Raw genomic sequence first — 21,142 nt, forward strand, 5'->3', positions numbered from 1 at the left:
TTGCTTGAATGCCACAGCCTATTTGAGTATTGTTGCTGACCATGTACATCCCTTCATGGCCACAATGTACCCATCTTCTAACGGCTACTTCCAGGATGACAATGCACCATGTCACAAAGCCAAAGTCGTCTCAAACTGGTTTCATGAACATGACAATGAGTTCAGTGTCCTTCAGTGGCCTTCCCAGTCACGGGATCTGAATCCAATAGAACACCTTTGGGATCTGGTAGAACGGGAGATTCACAGCTTGAAAGTGCACCTGAACAATCATGTCATCATGAACCAGAATCTCAAAGAATGGGGAATCAATGCCACGAAAAATGTAGGCTGTTTGAGAGTAAAGGGAGGCCCTACCCAGTATTATCAAATCAAATCAAATGTGACTCAACGCGCTTCACATGATGACAGAGCGCGCAAGCAGGCAAAGGTAAAAAACCTGTACACTGTGCATCCAGGAAAATTCCCTTGCAGCCCTCTACTCATAGAGCGACTACTACTAGTTTGCCTACCAGCGCACAGCAGCGGCCCCCAAACCCCCCCCCGGGGGGCCCCAGCCGCCCCACACACCCGACCCTCCCCACCACCAGCAAACCTGGCCCAGCCAACCAAGCACAGACCATAATAGCCCCGCACCAGGCTATCCAAGCAGGAGCCCCAGCGGCGAAACAGACCAAGCACGCGAGGCGGCCGGGGGCCCCCGAGGAGAGGCCCGAGGACCACCGGCGCATAGCAATCAAGCAAGGGCGAAAAACCTGTACACCTTGTATCCAGGAAAAATTCTACAGTGTTCCTAATAAACCGTTCAGTGAGTGTATATTATGAGTCTGTGTGTATGTGTGAAGAAGAAGAAGATACTATGTGTGAAGAAGATACTAAAAGCAGATACATTTCTAATCTTACAAATATTACTTTTTCAGAGTTTCACACTGAACTACAGTAGCCTACTTTTTTTAATGTATTTAGCCTACAAGCAAAACGGGCACAGGTTATTTTCTCACAATGCATTTGGTGCACACAATGAACTGCAGATGCACTGGAAGTGGGGATATCAGACTCCATTGTGTAGCAGACTTTTTTCCGATTTCCTGTGTTTAATCTGAGAGGGGGGAGACTCAGTCTCGGCCTCATTAAATTATGGGTTCCAGCCTGAAGCAGAAGCTTGTCCTTGGGGTCTAAATTACCTGCCGTTGTAACAGAGAGCTAGACAGTAGCTGTAGTTCTATCTAATTACTCTGTTGTTTTTCAGAGCCTAGGGGTATTCTATTATGTTAGCTGTTCTCTCTGCCGATGCCCATGGCTCTCTCACAGGACCCGTTTGGTATAATATAATATAATATAATGTGAACTCACCTAAAACTCCTGTATGTTGCCCCTAGAAACTCTCAGAGCTATACTCACGATGAATGATAAGACCATGGACAAGACATCAATTATTTTATACATCACTTTCTACCGCAGTAATAATGGGAAGCAGTCTCAGTGGAATCTCTTGCTAAGCCAATATAACTTTGTTTACAGTACTAGACTAGACCTAATAGATTTCCATAATTCTGTCTGGTACGTTTGAACAATTCATACTATGATGGTTCATTTATGTGCTTGAAGGATTTCTACTTGACTAATTTCGATAGCATCTATGAAGTGATCCTAATTATGTAAAATATATTAGCTGGTACTGTATCATAGAGTGAGGTAAAATATTTGCGCTCTGGTGGTTTTTAGAGTAATGCTGTAGCGCCACCTCGTGGTAAATCTATGTAAGACATGTCAAATGTATGTCTATAAATTGTACATTAAAGCACTATGTTATTCATAGTGATTCGTAGGCTATACTTTTTTTTAATAGATTCTAATATTTGTAATATAAGCACTCAAAATTTACTTTTTAAAAATGGTATATGTTCAACGTTTCAATGTGCTGCCTGCCAGAGGCTCAAACGATAGTTGAATTTCAAGAGGAAATAGGAACGGTATAATCAGATTCTGATGGTTGCTGGTCGGAGCGATATTGCTGTTGCACATGTCATCACAAAGTAATGCTCTTCCTGGTCAGCGAACATAAACAGAACAACATATTAAGTTAACGTCCGTCTACACTGGCTACAAGCTATTTCGGTCATGTTACAGAATGCTTTAAGGAGATTAGCGAATGAAAGTCGAAATATTGAAAGGTCTGTCAAATATGTGCCCTTAGTAGGACCTCTGCTTGAGTCTAGGAGACATCTGACAGATGTGAAGGTTGAAGTGAGACACTTTGACACTTCCCTGCTTGAGTTCCTGGTGTGTCCTCTCTCCAAGAAGCAGCTGAGGTGAGTCGATTTATTGACAGATTGCGTGAGACTTGGCAGCTCTGCTCTTCCTTCAATCAACAATTATCATGACTTTGTGTTTTGCTAATATTTAGCTGGAAGTCAGTTAGTTAGCAAATTGACTTAGCTGCCTGCATCAATCATGACATGTCATGATGGTTCAATATCAATACAGCATTTCGTGACGTTAGAATTATACGGTTCTATCTCCATTTTTGTCAAAATTTAGTTTTTTTTTTACATAATCTGATCCATTAGGTGTTTATTAATGCCTGTGTGTTTTTTGTGTTTTTTTGTTAGTAATTCATAAAATACAAAGGTTCCATCTCACAGAACATAATGGAATGTAAAAACGTTGACGCTCAATATCTCTGAACGACCCTGAAACGGAGATAGAACCTTATCATTCTAAACGGAGATAGAACCTTATCATTCTAAACGGAGATAGAACCTTATCATTCTAAACGGAGATAGAACCTTATCATTCTAAACGGAGATAGAACCTTCTCATTCTAAACGGAGATAGAACCTTATCATTCTAAACGGAGATAGAACCTTATCATTCTAAACGGAGATAGAACCTTATCATTCTAAGCTCACGATTTGTCTCCTTTCCTCTCGTCTCTCTCTCAGGTACGAGGAAAAGACCAATGAACTCATTAACGAGGAGCTTGGCATCGCATACCCTATCATCGATGGGATTCCCAACATGATCCCTCAGGATGCGAGACTGATTCAAAGAGATCCTGAAACAACCGTGGAGCCAACCCCGGCTTGAAATACTGTGAACACTTAAAAGACTCACTGGTTGTGACCCTGAACTGAACACTACATATTAACGATTCATCACACGTTGTAATAGAATAACACAGATGAGATGTTTTCACTGTCGACCCTCGCGGTACTGGTTCCAATAGTCTCCCTGTTTGGACTTTTTTATTCTGCTGCTACGGATGAGAATTTCCCTCAGGGTTGCACGAGCACCAGCAGTGTCTGTTTTTACAGTCTTCTGTTACCTGTTACCATTCCCGTCTATGTGTTCTTCCACCTATGGAAATGGATAGGGATCAAACTGTTCAGGCACAATTAGTGCACATATTCATGAGTAATAGCTACTCAGCTGTATGATGTGGGAATTTAATAAATGGTGATCATGGGGTTTATGAAAAGTTGTGGTATTGTTGCATATTATTGTCGTCATTAAAGTCAATAATAATAATAATAACTTCATTTGTATAGCGCTTTTCCTGCAAACGTTGCAGCTCAAAGTGCTTTAATCATTATATAATCTTAATTTAATTATTTTGTCATTTAAATGCAATATTAAAAGGATGGGTTTTTATCATCTTAATTTAATTATTTAGTAATTTAAAGGCAATATTAAAAAGATGGGTTTTTAGTCTTGACTTGAACATATGTGCTGAGGTTGCATCCCTAATGTAAACTGGCAGTGCATTCCACAATTTGGGTGCATACAATGACATTGTGTTATCACTTGAGCTCAACTGAAGCAGGCTACTTCCGTTCAAGAGACCCTTGTGCTTCACATGTTACCCAATTTACTTCTGTCAGACCTCAAAACCACACATATCGTAAGAGGAAACCGCTGCTGTCCAGACACTGGGAGGGTCTTCACATGTTGTGTAAGGGACAACGCTATGCATCTCACTTGAGCAACGGGTGTACTTTCATAGGAGAAATTTAATTAAGTTGTTGAATTATATAATTTTGTCATGGACAAACTATATGAAATCTTTTTTATTGAGCATGAGCGAAGTCTACCTAAAATAACTGAACAAATATGTTGAAATATGTTTATTTACTTAGTTATAAGGTTCTATCTCGGTTTAGGGTAGTTCAGAGATATTGAACGTCAAAGTTTTTACAATCCATTATGTTTTGTGAGATGGAACCTTTGTATTTTATGAATTACTAACTCAAAAATGTCAACATTTTAAAAAATAACACCACACAGTCATTAATAAACACCTAATGGATCAGATTATGTAAAAAACTAAATTTTGACAAAAATGGAGATAGAACCTGATAATTCTAACGTCACGCACTGCTATTCCTTCGCTCGCCAGCAGAGTGCGCAGAGGAGCAGGAAGAAACTGAACCGCTTAGCCGCGGGCTCTTGTTGAAACGGTAGGCGATGAAAAACGCCTTTTAAGGGCATGAGATTTACCGTTTGAGTGAGCCGGTGGGCTGGGTGTGTTAACAGGTCGCATGCAGTACTGCTCCCGTCTCGTTCCACTTGGAGGTGACGTCGCCAGGTAGCCTAACTATTCTAGCTCCAGAGAACAGAATGTTGTTTTATTTATTCAGTAAAGGTGAATGGCTATCAACAACCGTTGTTGTTTTTTTGAAGATGTCATAACTTAAATGTAAAGGGACTGCACTCATATAGCACCTTATTCCAAAGCACTTTTGGATCACAACAACCTCTCATTCACACACACACAAGTTACCATGCAAGGTGCCGGCCCGCTCATTGGGAGCAATTTGGGGGTTCAGTGTCTTGCCCAAGGACACCTCAACACATGGGCAGCCGGGGATCAAACCGCGAACCTTGCGATCATTAGACGCCGTCTCTACTCTCTACCTCCTGAGTCACAGCCATCACTTAGTGATATCTCTTTATCAAAAGTGAGTGTTCAAGTGTCATTCAGACCTTGCGATCATTAGACGCCGGCTCTACCTCCTGAGCAGCAGCCACCACTTAGTAATATCTCTTCATCAGAAGTGAGTGTTCAAGTATCATTGCCAAATACCTTCCGTCAGATCCTGGTGAGACTACCTGATAGCCTAGGCTGATCTCCAACAACACATCAATGCATAAAGCTGCACACACACACTGTATCTAGACAGACAAAAAAAATGAATATTTTTTCTGTACAAGACATTAGCACACAGTCCTATTCTCTGAATTAAACGAATGCATTCTGTGCTAAGATAGTCCGTGTGGAGCAGTGTGTACATTGGATTACATGTATGTGTGTGTGTACATGTTTATGTGTGTACATTGGGTGTGTATTGAAATGGTATAGGCTGGCACCTGTAGGCTGAGTAGGCCTAAATTGTAGGTAACATAATATCCCATAATGGCCTCGAATTAGTTCTATTGTTGTAGAATGAGAACGACACAAAGGCTTCCATTTTTTCGGTGAATCTTCACATGAGAGAGAGAGTCAAACGCATTGACACGCAAAGACACAAACTCATTGGCCTTTTTGAGAGGTTGACGATAATGATGAATGAATCGTTTAATGACCACACGACCAAGGTCGGTGGAATTTGTTGTCGGTACAGATGGAAAAGCTCAATATAGCAGTGTCAATTACATCCAACATACACACATTACACATGACTTATCACAATGGACAATGTACACACATAACCACAAGACATGGTGGTGATGGTTGTACAATATGTCAGACTATTCTTCAAGCCATTCTGCACAGCCCTTTTACGGCTGACGTGAGAACTGTATGTGATTCAATAAACTAGCATAAAACTAAGCTAAAACATGTGGAATACATAGTATGGAAATAGCTGATATACAGTATAATGTGACACACACACTTACACACACACTCTCACACACACACACACGCGTGCACACACACACAAACAAACAAATATGTGACAGGGTCTGGTGAAAAACTCCCCAAGTAGGACAAGGTCATTTTCTTTCAATTGAAATGGAGGTGTTTCATTCAGAAATGTGTAGGAGAGGTAAGCTACAGGATGAAGGGTGGCAATGAGAGTGAAAGTAAAGATAAAGCTCAGTCACCCCCCCCCCCCCCCCCCCAGCAAGTTAAGTGGAGACTTCCTGCTCTCTGACATCAATCCTTTTATACACTGGCCAGTTTTATGGTCACATAATACAGGAAACTAGCATTTCTGTCGTTTTCTCTTCATAACTGGGGCATTACATAAAGTAAGGCAGTGTTATAAAACCCATGAGAAAGAAAGGAGGCTCCGAACAAGCTCAGATGCTGTTAATTTCAGATCGTCAAGAGACTAGGTCAAAGTTTCACAGTGAAGTCATCTCTCACCGTGTGTGTGTGTGTGTGTGTGTGTGTGTGTGTGTGTGTGTCTCTCTCTCTCTATCTCTATCTCTCCTTATCTCTTCTCTGTCCAACCCCCCTCTCTCTGCCTTTTGCATGTTTCATGCAGGTACAGACAAAGTCAGTATGTAACACAAGTTCCATCGACACAAAGTTCACATATAGATGTCCCAATAAAAAGTATTCCTTGGCTTGATCGGTATTTCTGGCAGCCATTGCACTTTGTTCCCCTCTGCTGGGTCGTCAATCTGCAAGTCGAGACTTGAGTTTGTTTCTCTCTCTCTCTCTCTCTCTCTCTCTCTCTCTCTCTCTCTCTCTCTCTCTCTCTCTCTCTCTCTCTCTCTCTCTCTCTCTCTCTCTCTCTCTCTAACCCTCTATCTCCTTTCGTCAGTTCTTCTTTCCTCTTCCTCTGTCTGCCACCTTCCCCTCACACTGCCCTATATGGTAAAAGTCTCACTGTCGAGTGACTACACAGGAAATTAATCACAAGAGCATCATCTGCGTTGAACACATGCGCAAAAACCAACAATGCACATGTAGTGTATAAACAGCTGCTCTCACAGTTTTGATTGGGCCTATCGGGTTTGTCTCAAATCACCAGAGGAAACGTTTGTTCTTGACTCAATACTGTAGGTTACCCACACCACCGCAATTTGCCTGAGCATTATGCATGCAAATGTACCCAGTCAAGGCTTTGAATCACAGGCAAACTCTGTGGTACCAGACAGACAGGAAACCCCATGCACATTTCAAAAGGTATGGACTTCTTGGTCACCAGGGTGTTCTTCTATTGCATTGTGGATTCAGTTCAATGCTCACCGCTTCACCTAATCTACTGGATATGCTGATAGAAATCCTCGAAGATTGCAGTAGTTAAATATGAGATTTGGTTACTAATCATTTGTAATGCACACATGTTATAAAAAGACGTTTGGCACTTTAATGCTGAAGAGCTTCAGTAAATGTAAATGCCTGCTGGCCTACTGTACTATAAAACACTTCCTTGTTCTATTGTCTGTCTGTGGAGCTGACTTGGCTGTTGAGGATTCTAGAATGTCATCATTATATCTTCCATGTGGGTCCTTGGTGTAATCTTCAAAGTTATGACTGTAACCCACTGACCAAAGTCTTGTTATAATCATAGTGTTCACATGTAGACACCACATGTAGCTACTAAATACAATACAATGATACATTCAAACTTGAAGAACACCCAGAGAAATATCTTACAGGGCATTTTGCTCTTCTATCTCATATCATATCTAGACAGTGTCTATACAGTGATATCATGTATATTCCCTTCAGTGGTCAATATTGTGAATAAATGTCCCCCTATAGAAGCGTTATTTTATAGCGTAATTAATAATGTAATTAAACAAACCAACCTCACTGATGCTATAGATGCTGAGAGGGAGGTGACCTTTCTGTGTGACCTTTGTCTACGGAATGTGTTTCGTGTGTTATTACTCTAACTGCGTCTAGTGCAGGATCAAGTAATGAATAACTATTTTACTGGGGTCATTGATCCATGCAGAGGAGAAAGAGTTATAGTTTAATTAAATGTGGCATAGTGTCCAGCAGGAAGGAGATACTAACTGGACATATTGGGAGTGAGTGAGTTAGTGAGTGTGAGTGAGAGAGAGAGGAAAAGAGAGAAGAAGTATATATTGACCCTGTCCAGAAGCAATCCCTAGCCCCTATGTCCCTAGCCCCTAAATGTGAAAGGAAAGGAAAGGAGAGGAGAAGAGAGGAGAGGAGAGGAGCGGAGAGGAGAGGAGTGGAGGGGAGGGGAGGGGATAGTGGTGGTCTAGGGGACAATGAGTGATCGGAAGGTCAAAATAGTTAAAATCCCGCCTGGAGCACCACCACTAGTGTGCCCTTGAGTAAGGCACTTAGCCCCAAATTACTCCAGGGAGACTGTCCCTGTATCTCTAATTGTAACTCGCTTTGGATTAAAAGTGGCTGTTAAATGGTAAATTATTATTAAATTATTTGGAGGGAGAGGAGAGGAGAGGAGAGGAGAGGAGAGGAGAGGAGAGGAGAGGAGAGGAGTGGAGAGGAGAGGAGAGGAGAGGAGAGGAGAGGAGAGGAGTGGAGAGGAGAGGAGCGGAGAGTTGGATCTCCATTTGGACAGGACAGGCCAGTGACCTGAGAGCACCCACAGTCCAAGCCAGTCAGTGCACTGAGACAGATAGATGCGTCCGTTTGGATGGAGTGGATGGAGAGTAGATGGAGTGGCACTCAGCTCGTTAGGCCTTGACAATGGCTGCTCTGTGCCAACGCTGGAGTGGCACACAGGAGCATTCAGAAGTGACCCATTCACACTCACATTCCCTCTCCTATTCACATGGACTCAAAGGGCCCCCCTTGCTCGCCCCAATTTCTCCCTTACCCAAACTCCCCAACCCCCCCCCCCCCCCCCCACCAAAATAACCCCTATAGGTCCTCACCAACCCTATTCTCTGTTCCCAGACCAACCACCCCCTCCGTGTTCCCCTCCCCCTCCAGCTCTCTCTAGGAGACGTGATGGATGAAAGTGATGAGCTCATCGCCACAGCGAGGGGTTGTTTAAATATCCCTTCAACTGACAATCCAGCAGGACTAATCACTGCGGCTCTACAAGTCGGGGATATTTGGATAACTGACAAACTGGGAACAGAGTCATTTTGTTTCAATTAAGGAACATTGAAAATGTTCAAAAAAAGCATTGAATAATAATGCGTAAGAATGAATGGTAGAACAGGCCTGGCAGTCTCATTAAGTCCCGTTGTTTGTCTAAAATCGGCTCTGGTTTGAATTAGATTTCATGTTCGTTTTGCCAATGTCAACAGATGGAACAACAGAAAGGTCCTCCTTTCAGAGAGAAAAAAAACATTGCTGGGACAAGATGGATCACACAGGCCCCTCGAACACACAGAGAGACAGTCACACACAAACAATCACACACACACACACACACACAGCACATAACTGTAGCTATGTGTGGGATATGAAATATGCTGGATATGGGAGGTCTCTGGAATGCAGGAAGGATCTGAGTGGTAGAGAATCTCTGGCAGGAACGGCCTTGTGAATCCTAGTGTGAACAGAATTACACAAATCTGACTTTCTCGCTCTGTCTCTCTCTCTGTGTATACATATATTACACACACATGTCCTTACTTTCTTTCTCTTTCTCTCTCCCTCTGTCTCTCTTACTCCCTCACACACACACACACACACACACACACACACACACACACACACACACACACACAGCAGGAGACAAGCTGTTCTTACCTTTGGCCAGGCGGCACGGGAGCTGTCAGAACATGCACACCGTAACAAGTACTGTAAACAGGCAGGCAGATAAGTCAGCGAGTGTATCTGTGGTGTGCCTCTGAGTCCGTTTTAGCTTGTGAGGCCGTACATGGCTGTGAGTGCTCTGAGAGTGTTTGTCACAATATGTGATAGTGAGTGTTTTGTCTGAGTGGTGTGTGAGTCTGTTAGCCTATGTGTCTGCATGAGTGTCTGTTAGCATGTTTGTCTATGAGTGTGTATGCTAGCCTGTGAGTGTTTCTGTTAGCATGTTTGTCTATGAGTGTGTATGCTAGCCTGTGAGTGTGTTTGTACCTTATGCCCCTGTGAATTAGCCTGTTAACCTGTGAGAGTCTCCAGGTAAATGATCTGAGAGAGTCAGAGGTGGCAGTCCACCACTGTGACACAAAGGACACAAATCAACTCCCCAAAGTCATTAATCTCATTAATATGGTCCCCTAAGACATCAGCGAACACCTGTCCCAACCATCCTCCACCACACAGCTCCTACTGAGTCACTCACACACACACATGCACGCACGCGCACACACACACACACACACACGCGCGCGCACACACACACACACACACACACACACACACACACACCACATGATAAACACAGGGTGAGCTCACCAGAGATCCGCAATTACTAAATTCCCAGTCTGTGTATGACTTGTGCTGAGCTGTGAATCACTGTATGAATGACTGCACCTCTTCCAGAACTCTGTGACTGTGTCCCTCAGTTCCCTGAGAGCCCCCCACATCCTGTGTCTGGGCCTGGCCCGTCACTGCTGGAGGCTATTGATTGACCTCATACTAACAACAACAACAAATAGTCATTCACATTCAAATCACACTCAAGCCCTGCTTCAGTTTTCGTAGAAATCTACCCTTTACTATTCTCTACCATCCACTCAATACAAAACTGTAGTCCTGAGTCATAAAAGCAGGCTGCAAGAGGCTTAAAGATTATAGATTAAGTCATTAGGGATACCAGTAAAACATCTGTTGAACAAAATTACCAGCAGAGAGAGACAGGGGGGGAGGTGGGAGGGGGAAGGGATGGGGGGAGGTGAGGTAAAACAGAGGAAGGGAGAAAAATGTTAGCCGACAGAGAGAGAGAGAGGCACTGGGGAGTTAGGGGAGTGGATCGTATTGACAAGCTTTAGAACTGCTCGCTCTAAGGCTGTGATTGGCCGGGTTTGACAGTAGTGACCATGACAACATATGGGAGTCCCCTAAGCTGCTGGAGACAGTTACCATGGCCGCATTTCATTCCAAGCTCCGTGTTTTTCCCAGTTCTTCCCTCCCCTCTGCTCTCGTTCACCCCCCCCTTCACAGACCTCAGACGACTGAGCGTGTGTAAGCTATAGAAGATCTTTATTTTTTATTTTTTTAAGTTGCTTACACTCGTGAGCTTAGAATTATAAGGTTCTAGAATCTCCGTTTAGGGTAGTTCAGAGATATTGAGCATCAAAGTTTTTACATTCCATTATGTTCTGTGAGATGAAACCTTTGTATTTTATGAATTACTAACTCAAAAATGTCAACATTTTTAAAACAACACCACACAGGCATTAATAAACACCTAATGGATCAGATTATGTAAAAAAAACTCAATTTGGACAAAAATTTAGATAGAACCTTATAATTCTAACGTCACGACTTATCCAGTCCTGTCAGACATGTGAAGGGAAGAGAACTAGGGGAGTTTTGGAAGGGAGTTCCACTTTCTGGAATGAAACCCGGCCCATGTTTGCACTAAAGAGAGCCAAGTTCTCCCATTACCTCACTGGCCCAGAGAGAGACCCAGTGAGAGGTCCCACATCCACCAAACTTAATTGACCTTCATTCTCACATCCACACACACAACCGCCTTTTTTTTACCATGTCAATGAGATCTTTGGACACAAACAAAGAAGACAGATGCAGCGAGCTTTGAAAAAAACAACAATTTTTTTATTCTGAAATGATTAATCTTGTGCCCATTCAGTTTTTTGAAATATGTCCTCGAAATCTCCTCGATGACATTGCTCTCTCAAGGATGACCAAACCAAAAAGTTTAAACTCTTAGAGAAAAAATAAAAATCATCTTTAAAAAAAAACATTCCTTTTTTTGGGGTTCAATCTGAATGAAAAGAGAGGCTACACCAGAGAAATGGCTGCTACTCCTGGGCTGGGCTGAGTGACTGCGCTTACAGCCCTGCCCTATTGGTTTGTGGGCTATAGACTAAATCATCTAAAGTCCCACCCCCATGAGTAGAGGATAGCCAATCACAGTGTAGTGTCCACACATACACACAGCTCCCATGATGCCCCTCTCTCCATGGGAGATTAAGGCAGTAAACACACGCCCCAATCCCAAATCAACTCCTAGTCCCTAACCCCTTTACACTTGTGTAGATCTGAGATTATAAAACGGGCGTAATTAATATGGCAGTAGCTCCACCTTGCCCTCTAGGCTCGGTGACATTTCTGCCATGTTGCTTACACCTGTCCGATCCTCCTAGATCTCCACAAGAGCACAGGAGATAAGGGGCTAGCGTTCAGTTTGGGATTCGGGCAACAGTGGGGTATACCTTGGGGTGGACTGGGAGACGAGAAGCGCCGGGCAGCAGAAACCTCCGTTACCCAGGATGCATGTTTGGACTACGACCGCAGAGGGAGGTACAGTGAAAGCTCATGGAAAATATCCAATCGGAAGCGAGGTGAATCCCTCTTATGACATACATTGAATCCCCTCTTGTGACATACAGTAGTAAAAGTTCATTAACTAGCTGTAATCCAAACACAGCACCCTAGATAGAGAGAGGCCTTACATTATTCTTTCTGCCACAGCTGAGATGAGAATGAGATGATGCACAGTACAGTAGATAACCAACCATGAGCTGACTGGCAGGAGGGAAGGGAAGGGAAGGACTGGAGGCATGTTCGTCTGTGTGTGTGTGTGTGTGTGTGTGTGTGTGTGTGTGTGTGTGTGTGTGTGTGTGTGTGGTTGCATGCCTGTATGTCATCTGTGTATGTGTGTGTATGCGTGTGTGTGTGTGTGTGTGTGTCTGTGTGTGTGTGTGTCTCCCCCCCCCTCTCGCTCATCCAGGCATGAAGACCCCTCCCCCAGCAGGTAGCAGCCCCTCCCCTTGCCCCCGTGGACTCCACCCTACTCGGCCTGGGCGTCGTAGTTGGCCCCGCCCGCCTTCTTCAGCTCCGTGCGGATGTAGTCCTCCTCCAGCTCCCGCGCATCGCTGATCATGAACTCCTTAGCGAAGTTCTACAGGTGGCAAACACAGGACAGGTGATTTAACAGGACAGGTGATTTAACAGGACAGGTGATTTAACAGGACAGGTGATTTAACAGGACAGGTGATTTAACAGGACAGGTGATTTAACAGGACAGGTGATTTAACAGGACAGGTGATTTAACAGGACAGGTGATTTAGGTTCAGGTTCAGATAATATGTTAATAAAAAGACAATATGGAGGTATGAAAAGTGTTGGAGGGGGAAAGAGGGGAGATAAAGAAAGAGAAAGGGATGGTGCACGGATAAAAACTCATACTTTGTGTGTGTGTGTGTGTGTGTGTGTGTGTGTGTGTGTGTCACTAACCTGCACAATGTCTTTGACCAGTGTCTTGTCCGTGCTGATCTTGGCACGCTGCAACCCACTGATTTTCTCTCCTATCCAGGTGATCAGGGTGAATTTGACCCGCTTGCTCATGGCGTCACCCGTCGTGATCCGCACAAAGCCAAAGAGACGTACATCATCTGAGAGAGAGAGGGAGAGAGAGAGAGAGAGAGAGAGAGAGTAGTCAGACAGCGGTCAGACAGGGACAGTGTTGACCATCATCTTGGATCTATTTATTCCACTCAAAGACACTCAATTTCTTGGAGAGAGCAAGAATAGACAGATCAATAAAAAGTAAAACAAAAGCACAGTCAGTAAACAACAACAATGCAAATAGTTTTAAAAGGGTTTGGGGTTTTGAGGGATGGTTCGAGGATCGCACCACTGAGTAAGACAATGCAGCCTGTGACAAATCAGGTATAAAATTAACTGGAGTAGGGGAAAGTTGCACCTAAATGCTGATTTTGGGGTCAGTGAAATTAAAGGTGAAGTATGTTGTTTTGTGCTTTGCTTCCCCTCTAAACATTAAAACATACGTATGCTAAGTTTTCTAATAAGTACAGTAGGTGTATATTATTGTAAACAATCAAAACTAAAATAGCTACGTTAAGTTCAGTGCTCAACCTCGACGGCACATTTCAGTCAGGCATTTTGTTTGGACCAAAACAGCACTCTCTTCGCTGAACATTCTTCATCACAGATCCGATTTGCTTGATCGCTACCCACTTATATTGGCCATTTGGCAGTATTTTAAAGCACATGTAATTTCTACATAACGGATCATTAACTTTGAGTTCTCTTTCAAAAGGGAGAAGTGCCAGACAGCCGTATTTGTATATTCGCAGAGGTCAGGTTACAAAAGCACTACAGTAGTGCAGTTTAGGCAGAAACATTTGTGAATACCGTGTTCATGTTCATGTCAGCCCTTGGGGCAGATTCCTGATGATTCCTGTATGGGCATACTGTGAGTATGCTGGAGGTTGTGTGAGAGTTTTGTGTAATGCTCATAGAAGCATGAATATAGGCGCAGCGTTGCCTTGTGAAGGCGCCACTGCTTTGGCTGAACACCAACTCACAAAGTAGGGGTAAATCTGCGAGTATGAGAGGGAAAGAGGGAAAAGGGAAAGTATTCAGGTCAATAGACTAAATCAAGGGGGGCTCAATTTGTGAGCAATACTGAGGGGAGGCAGTGATTCTCTCTCTCTCTCTCTCTCTCTCTCTCTCTCTCTCTCTCTTTCTATCACATTCACATATCACATCACCAGCTGCAATGTGTTGCGTTCAAGACTTTTATTGAACCGTTTCTAAACAGTTTGTAAATACTTTTATTGAGCTGTTTTTTAGTCTCCAGTAACATACTTAATACAGTGTGCTCAAGATAACGTTTGTAACCAAGCTTGTAATTAATAGCTAATAACATTATAACAATGTCAGTATTGTCAATAGCCATAATGTATTAATAACATAATACAGTATACAAATAACTGTATTATGTACAAACTCCGCCCACACTTCCCCTTCTACAATGTTCACTGTTCACTAGACCACTAAACCACTAAACCACTAGTCCAAGGCCCTCCCCCATCCTCGCCTCTAATAATGGCCCATTTGTGTTTGAGGTTTTATAGACTGATCAGTAAGTACGCCCTCAGCATATCTCTGTGTACCTGTGCCCAGCAGATTTTCCTGCCATTTCCTGCTTAAGAAGTAGCACCCCTATGTTAGATATCTAAGAGCTCTGTTGTGAGCTTTAATGACTCATTGTTAAAAGTGTGTTATCAGCAGCATGACAAAGGCCAAGGCTTGTTACAACACATGCCATACAGCGGCACTGTGATGTGTACACGTACGCACACGCACGCGCACGCACGCACACACACACACACACGCACACACGCAGACACATAGTATTGGGACTATCTTGTCAGCTGTACTTCACTGTGAGAAAGTCAGACAGGCATGTTATATGAGGAAGTCGGTTAAGATGTGTTCAATGAAAATACTGCTGAAAGTCCCCGACCACTACGCCTGACTTCCTCTGCCACAAACTTCCTTGTGTGTCTGAATAAGCTAACCCTTTGAGTTGTGCTGACAGTGCAACACCGAGTTCCTAGAAAAATGAATTGGGAAACTATGGTGAGACAGCAGAAAAACTGAATGCTTTAACCATTAAGAGACTGATGTTCCTTTAGAATCCAATTTCAGACGTTAACAGTCGGTTAATAACAGATGCATCACATAACTCACGCTGCCACTCTACGAGCCTCAGTCTTTGAACAACATAATACTTTCAAGCTTGCCCCTAAAGCTTGTCTAAAGCAAACCTGTAAGCTCTTCTAAAGCAAACTCATCATATGTTGTGCTTTTTATACAGCTGTATTAGATCAGCAATAGAACCCCCCCCCCCCCCCTTCTCTCTGAAAGTACAGGTAATAAAGAAAGACAATATATGGATATGTCTTCTGGGAAGTATAAGCACGTTCTCTTATGTGCATTGTATATGGTATATGGTATTGGATGGGTAGAATAGTGATAAATCTGTCGTCACTGGAATGCGGGCCCTGCGACGTTAAGTAGAGCCGGAGTACAGCCGGAGGCAATAGAAGCCTGAGCGCACACACCAGGAACAGACAGCGAGAAGAGTTTTTACGCGCCACGCCCAACACTAGAGTAGGCTCTCTGGTTTAGGGATGACTGTCATAAGAGGGTGCCAATATACCGGTATTGATGTGCTCTAGTGAGGTGGACACATTTTGCGCAGACTTCGTTATAATGAATGAAAGGCACAGACGTAGGCCTAGGCCCTACACAAACTCTTCCTGCTCACTAGGTCGCAGCACCTGGATAAAATATTGCCGGCAAATGCAGCAGGACAGAGTCTTAAAAGATTAACGCTCTCTGGCTGGCACCGGGTGTCACAAGTCGGAAGTTCCTGAAGCGCACAGGACAAAGCTGTGTGACATTTATAACAACTTTACAAGCAACACGTAACCAAAGACCTATCGTTTCTAACAGCACAAATGACAACTCACTGATCAGCAACGACAGGCAACAAGTAGTAAAACCATATATTGTACTGTAGGCCATTGCTTATACGTAGGCCTGTGAACATTGCAGTCCATTTGGGAAAACCCTGTTAGTCGCAAAGGCGCAAAAATAAATGAATGTATTGACCTTACCTGTACACTGGCTCTTGAATTCTTCATAATCAGTCCCCTGCCCCGCTGGCACAATCATCGGGCCGTCATATTTAAAAGATGCCCTATAGAATACAGTAAGGAAGAAACACAATCAATTAAGACAACACATTAATTAATATAGCGTGAGTTTAGAATGATAAGGTTCTATCTCCGTTTAGAATGATAAGGTTCTATCTCCATTTAGGGCAGTTCAGAGATATTGAGCGTCAAAGTTTTTACATTCCATTATGTTTTGTGAGATGGAACCTTTGTATTTTATGAATTACTAACTCAAAAATGTCAACATTTTAAAAATAACACCACACAGGCATTAATAAACACCTAATGGATCAGATTATGTAAAAAAAAACTCAATTTTGACAAAAATGGAGATAGAACCTTATAATTCTAACGTCACGATAATACACAGACAGCCATGTAAAACGAAACAAATGATCGAGCCTATAATAACATCAGGAGACCGCGATGTCACCGTGCGACACTAATCCACCATGTCCATCATCTGATCTGATGGGATCTATCGGACGGGATTACAATGTGTCCGTTAAAACGGAGTGTCCTTTCTGTGCGTCAAATGCGTCTAGGCAGAGAAAAGTGTCCGGTTTGGTGTCACCATACGTGTCACTCACAGCCACTGCTGTACCCCATCGATAGACAAAGGAAATCAGTCATGCCCCGGTGGCACTGAATTATCAGGCTGATCTGACCAGATTACATATTCGGGATTTGATTCAAAAGAAACGTCGGATGAATGAATGAGATGGGCTATATGGGCGCACGATGCATGGTCACCCATTGTTAGGCATGCAGAGACTGTTTAATGCATCCAGACTCTCCACTCCAAGATAGGGATGTGGTGTTAAACTCCAGATGCTCTCGGATTAATAATTAAAGCATGCACTCACCAATTGATCTCCGTGTTATCGTCCCTCACCAGGTTGTAAGCCTCCCTGCAAGCCTCTTTATCGATGCGTGTTGCCATTTTGGATGGATGGACGCAATGAAACAGACGAGGAGAGATCCAGAACAATCCTCAATCCAAAAACGAGCAGAATAATAGGAGTTATTATACAATAGAGTGACAGCGGTGCACCTCTGAGATCACCAGCCGAATATGAACAATTGAGGGTGCGCTTGCTGAAGAAGGAGCGCGTCTGTCTATTATTTTCTCAGTTAATCGAAGAAAGCGGCTCTTAGGCTCTTTTCACGACTCGATTCATTTCCTATTAGCCAGTTTATGGGCGTTGTTGGTGATGTTTGTCAATCAGGTTGCCGTACACTCGAGCGATGAAGTCCCCCACCCAGACGCAGGATTTCACCTCCTCCCAATGGTCAACTGAGGGATTCGTTCAAATTAAATCCACCCTTTTTCTATTGTTGCTGTTTCGCTGCGTTATGCTGCCACCTTGTGGTGCGCGATCGTCACTGCACGAGAACAATAGCCTGCAATACTGCACCGCAATTCAGGAGCCAGACCGAAATGATATCAGATGTTGCCAAATCGTGACGTTAGAATTATAAGGTTCTATCTCCACTTTTGTCAAAATTTTGTTTTTTTTACATAATCTGATCCATTAGGTGTTTATTAATGCCTGTGTGGTGTTATTTTTAAAATGTTGAAATTTTTTAGTTAGTAATTCATCAAATACAAAGGTTTCCATCTCACAAAACATAATGGAATGTAAAAACTTTGACGCTCAATATCTCTGAACTACCCTAAACGGAGATATAACCTTATCATTCTAAACGGAGATAGAACCTTATCATTCTAAACGGAGATATAACCTTATCATTCTAGACGGAGATAGAACCTTATCATTCTAAACGGAGATAGAACCGTATCATTCTAAACGGAGATAGAACCTTATCATTCTAAGCTCACGAAAAGCCTGGTGACCATGGTCAGTGGCACTGGCGTCTAAGCATTGCGACGGGATTGCTCTTCTTGGGGTGCATTCAAAACAGGCAGCTCTTTGTTATGCTAAAACTGTCAAGTGATGATGACATTGTCATATTCGTAACCATGTCCACACATCAATTATGGTTTTCATGAGTCTGGCTTCATTTTAACAACATTACATCCCAATAAATGCTTGAATGACGTGCTTGAATAATGATGCCATCACATGAGGACCTATCTATCCGTTCGCACTGTGATTGGTTCGATTTTACACAGTTCTGGGGGGTATTCCATCAACGTCGCTAAAGGAAAATCATGGCTTATTTTTGATAACTTCTCGCGAGACTTGTCAGAATATGCCTGGATATTTTTTGGGAACTCTCGCGAGACTTGTCAGACTAAACCTGGATTTTCTTTTAGCGATATTGATGGAATACCCCCCTGGAGCTACTTCCGGGATGAGATCATGGCTGCAGCTAAACCAAATATACTATTATTGTCAAACTGGTGTTGACGAAGCGTAACGATGAGTCCCCTAACGACGGAGGATTCAGTGGTAAACTCAAACTTAGTAGTATTGATCACAGCAGGGTCCACGTTATTGACGAGCGAGTCTACTGTTGGTCGCTATTGCAATTGTGCTTACAACATGTCATCACCGCTGCTGTTGACAGTTCGTGACGTTAGAATTATACGGTTCTATCTCCATTTTTGTCAAAATGTAGTTTTTTACATAATCTGATCCATTAGGTGTTTATCAGGTGTGGTGTTATTTTTAAATGTTGATTATTATTTTTTTAGTAATTAATAAAAATACAAAGGTTCCATCTCACAAAACATAATGGAATGTAAAAACGTTGACGCTCAATATCTCTGAACTGCCCTAAACGGAGATAGAACCTTATCATTCTAAACGGAGATAGAACCTTATCATTCTAAGCTCACGAAATGTCAATAGCAAAATGTTGTTGATTGAATGCTGATTGGCATTACAATAGTACATTCTCATTTATTGACAAGCAACCTTAAAGTGATAGTACGCACAAGTATGTGAAGGTTGTAAAGCGTTATTATTCATTTCATTTTATTGATCATTTGTCACTCACTAACATTTGACTCAGTACATCCTGTTTTACTGATTTACTCCCTCCTCCTCCTGTCTCTCTCTCACTCACACTCTCTCTCTCTCTCTCTGTGTGTGTGTGTGTGTGTGTGTGTGTGTTCTCCTTTCCTTTAGACATTGCTGGATTGAGAGAACACAATGGATAATGGAAGACAAAGCCGTATTTCACGGCCTCAACGGATCAGTGAGTCATCAAAGGTCAGTCATAGCTAATCTTGACCTACACTCTTTTATTTCACCAGACTGGCTCACTTGAAATATCGTGTATCTCCTGCGTGTCACTTTGTTTTTAGTTTTTTTTATATATCTATATTCTATTAGTCTTGTAAGGATAATACATAAACCTGCTCCTGTGTGTGGTTGTCTCAGGTGTACCGTTGGGTGGAGCAGGGCTCCTTCCTCCTCCAGGGTCTGAATGAGCAGCGTCAGTGCGGCCAGCTGTGTGACGTGGTCCTGATAGCTGATGACCAGCGCGTCCCCGCCCACCGCGCCCTCCTGGCCGTCTCCAGCCCGTACTTCCACGCCATGTTCACCCTGGGCATGAGGGAGGAGCGTCAGGCTGAGGTCTGTCTGTCTGACTGTCTGTCTGTCTGTCTGTCTGTCTGACTGTCTGTCTGTCTGTCTGTCTGTCTGTCTCTCTGTCCGTCTGTCTGTCTGACTGTCTGTCTGTCTGTCTGTCTGTCTGAGGGAGGAGCGTCAGGCTGAGGTCTGTCTGTCTGACTGTCTGTCTGTCTGACTGTCTGACTGTCTCTCTGTCTGTCTGACTGTCTGACTGACTGTCTGACTGTCTGTCTGTCTCTCTGTCTGACTGTCTGTCTGTTTGTCTGTCTGTCTGTCTGTCTGTCTGTCTGTCTATCTGACTGTCTGTCTGACTGTCTGTCTCTCTGTCTGACTGTCTGTCTGACTGTCTGTCTGTCTGTCTCTCTGTCTGACTGTCTGTCTGTCTGACTGTCTGTCTGACTGTCTGTCTGTCTGTCTGTCTCTCTGTCTCTCTGAGGGAGGAACGTCAAGCTGAGGTCTGTCTGTCTGTCTGTCGGTCGGTGTGTCTGTCTGTCTGACTGTCTGTCTGTCTGTCTGACTTTCTGTCTGTCTGAGGGAGGAGCGACAGGCTGAGGTCTGTCTGTCTGACTGTCTGTCTGACTGTCTGTCTGACTGTCTGTCTGTCTGTCTGTCTGTGTGTCTGTCTGACTGTCTGTCTGACTGTCTGTCTGTTTGTCTGTCTGACTGTCTGTCTGTCTGACTGTCTGTCTGACTGTTTTGATTGATTGATTGAAAACTTTATTAGAAGATTTGCAGAAGTAGGTACATGAAAGTACATATTACATACAAGGTCAACTAACAGGATAAAAACCCAAGAAAGCCACTGGGTTATTTCAATTGGGGTCCTTGATTCTCAATTCATCGTTACATGTAAGACAGACAAAAAAGCTAGTACTATCTACAAGATAATACAGACAAATAACTATTACTATCTACAAGATAAACACACATCCATCATGGGAAGAACAATACAACAAAACATAAGGTATGTACAGCGGGTAGGACAGGTGGGGACATACACCACAGGTGGGGGCGGGGGACAAAACACAAAGTATGTACAGTGGGTAGTTCGGGTC

The 21,142-nt window shown here is 43.2% G+C and overlaps 3 protein-coding genes across 3 annotated transcripts in view; 2 read left to right on the forward strand and 1 right to left on the reverse strand.

The window, feature by feature from the left end:
* The first annotated feature begins 3,060 nt into the window (after positions 1-3,060).
* On the forward strand, positions 3,061-3,468 carry LOC308170380 (phosphatidylinositol N-acetylglucosaminyltransferase subunit Y-like). Its single transcript, XM_080545166.1, has one exon. It carries the CDS (start codon positions 3,187-3,189, stop codon positions 3,397-3,399), a length of 213 nt encoding a protein of 70 aa, XP_080401292.1. The 5' UTR covers positions 3,061-3,186; the 3' UTR covers positions 3,400-3,468.
* Positions 3,469-12,839: 9,371 nt separating this feature from the next.
* Positions 12,840-17,485, reverse strand: cotl1 (coactosin-like F-actin binding protein 1; the record flags this gene model as incomplete). Its single annotated transcript, XM_080545380.1, has 4 exons — positions 12,840-12,950; positions 13,286-13,443; positions 16,483-16,565; positions 17,409-17,485. 4 exons carry the CDS (start codon positions 17,483-17,485, stop codon positions 12,840-12,842), a joined length of 429 nt encoding a protein of 142 aa, XP_080401506.1.
* A 1,362-nt stretch (positions 17,486-18,847) lies between these two features.
* klhl36 (kelch-like family member 36) overlaps positions 18,848-21,142 on the forward strand; it is an 8,498-nt gene continuing 6,203 nt past the window's right edge. The window contains exons 1-3 of the mRNA XM_080545061.1: positions 18,848-18,959; positions 19,641-19,724; positions 19,896-20,090. Of these exons, the coding sequence (XP_080401187.1) occupies positions 19,665-19,724; positions 19,896-20,090 (255 nt within the window). The 5' untranslated portion in view covers positions 18,848-18,959; positions 19,641-19,664. The remainder of the gene's footprint in view (positions 18,960-19,640; positions 19,725-19,895; positions 20,091-21,142) is intronic.

Source organism: Nansenia antarctica (genome assembly GCF_963989245.1).
Source record: "Nansenia antarctica genome assembly, chromosome: 14".
Classification (NCBI taxonomy): domain Eukaryota; kingdom Metazoa; phylum Chordata; class Actinopteri; order Argentiniformes; family Microstomatidae; genus Nansenia; species Nansenia antarctica.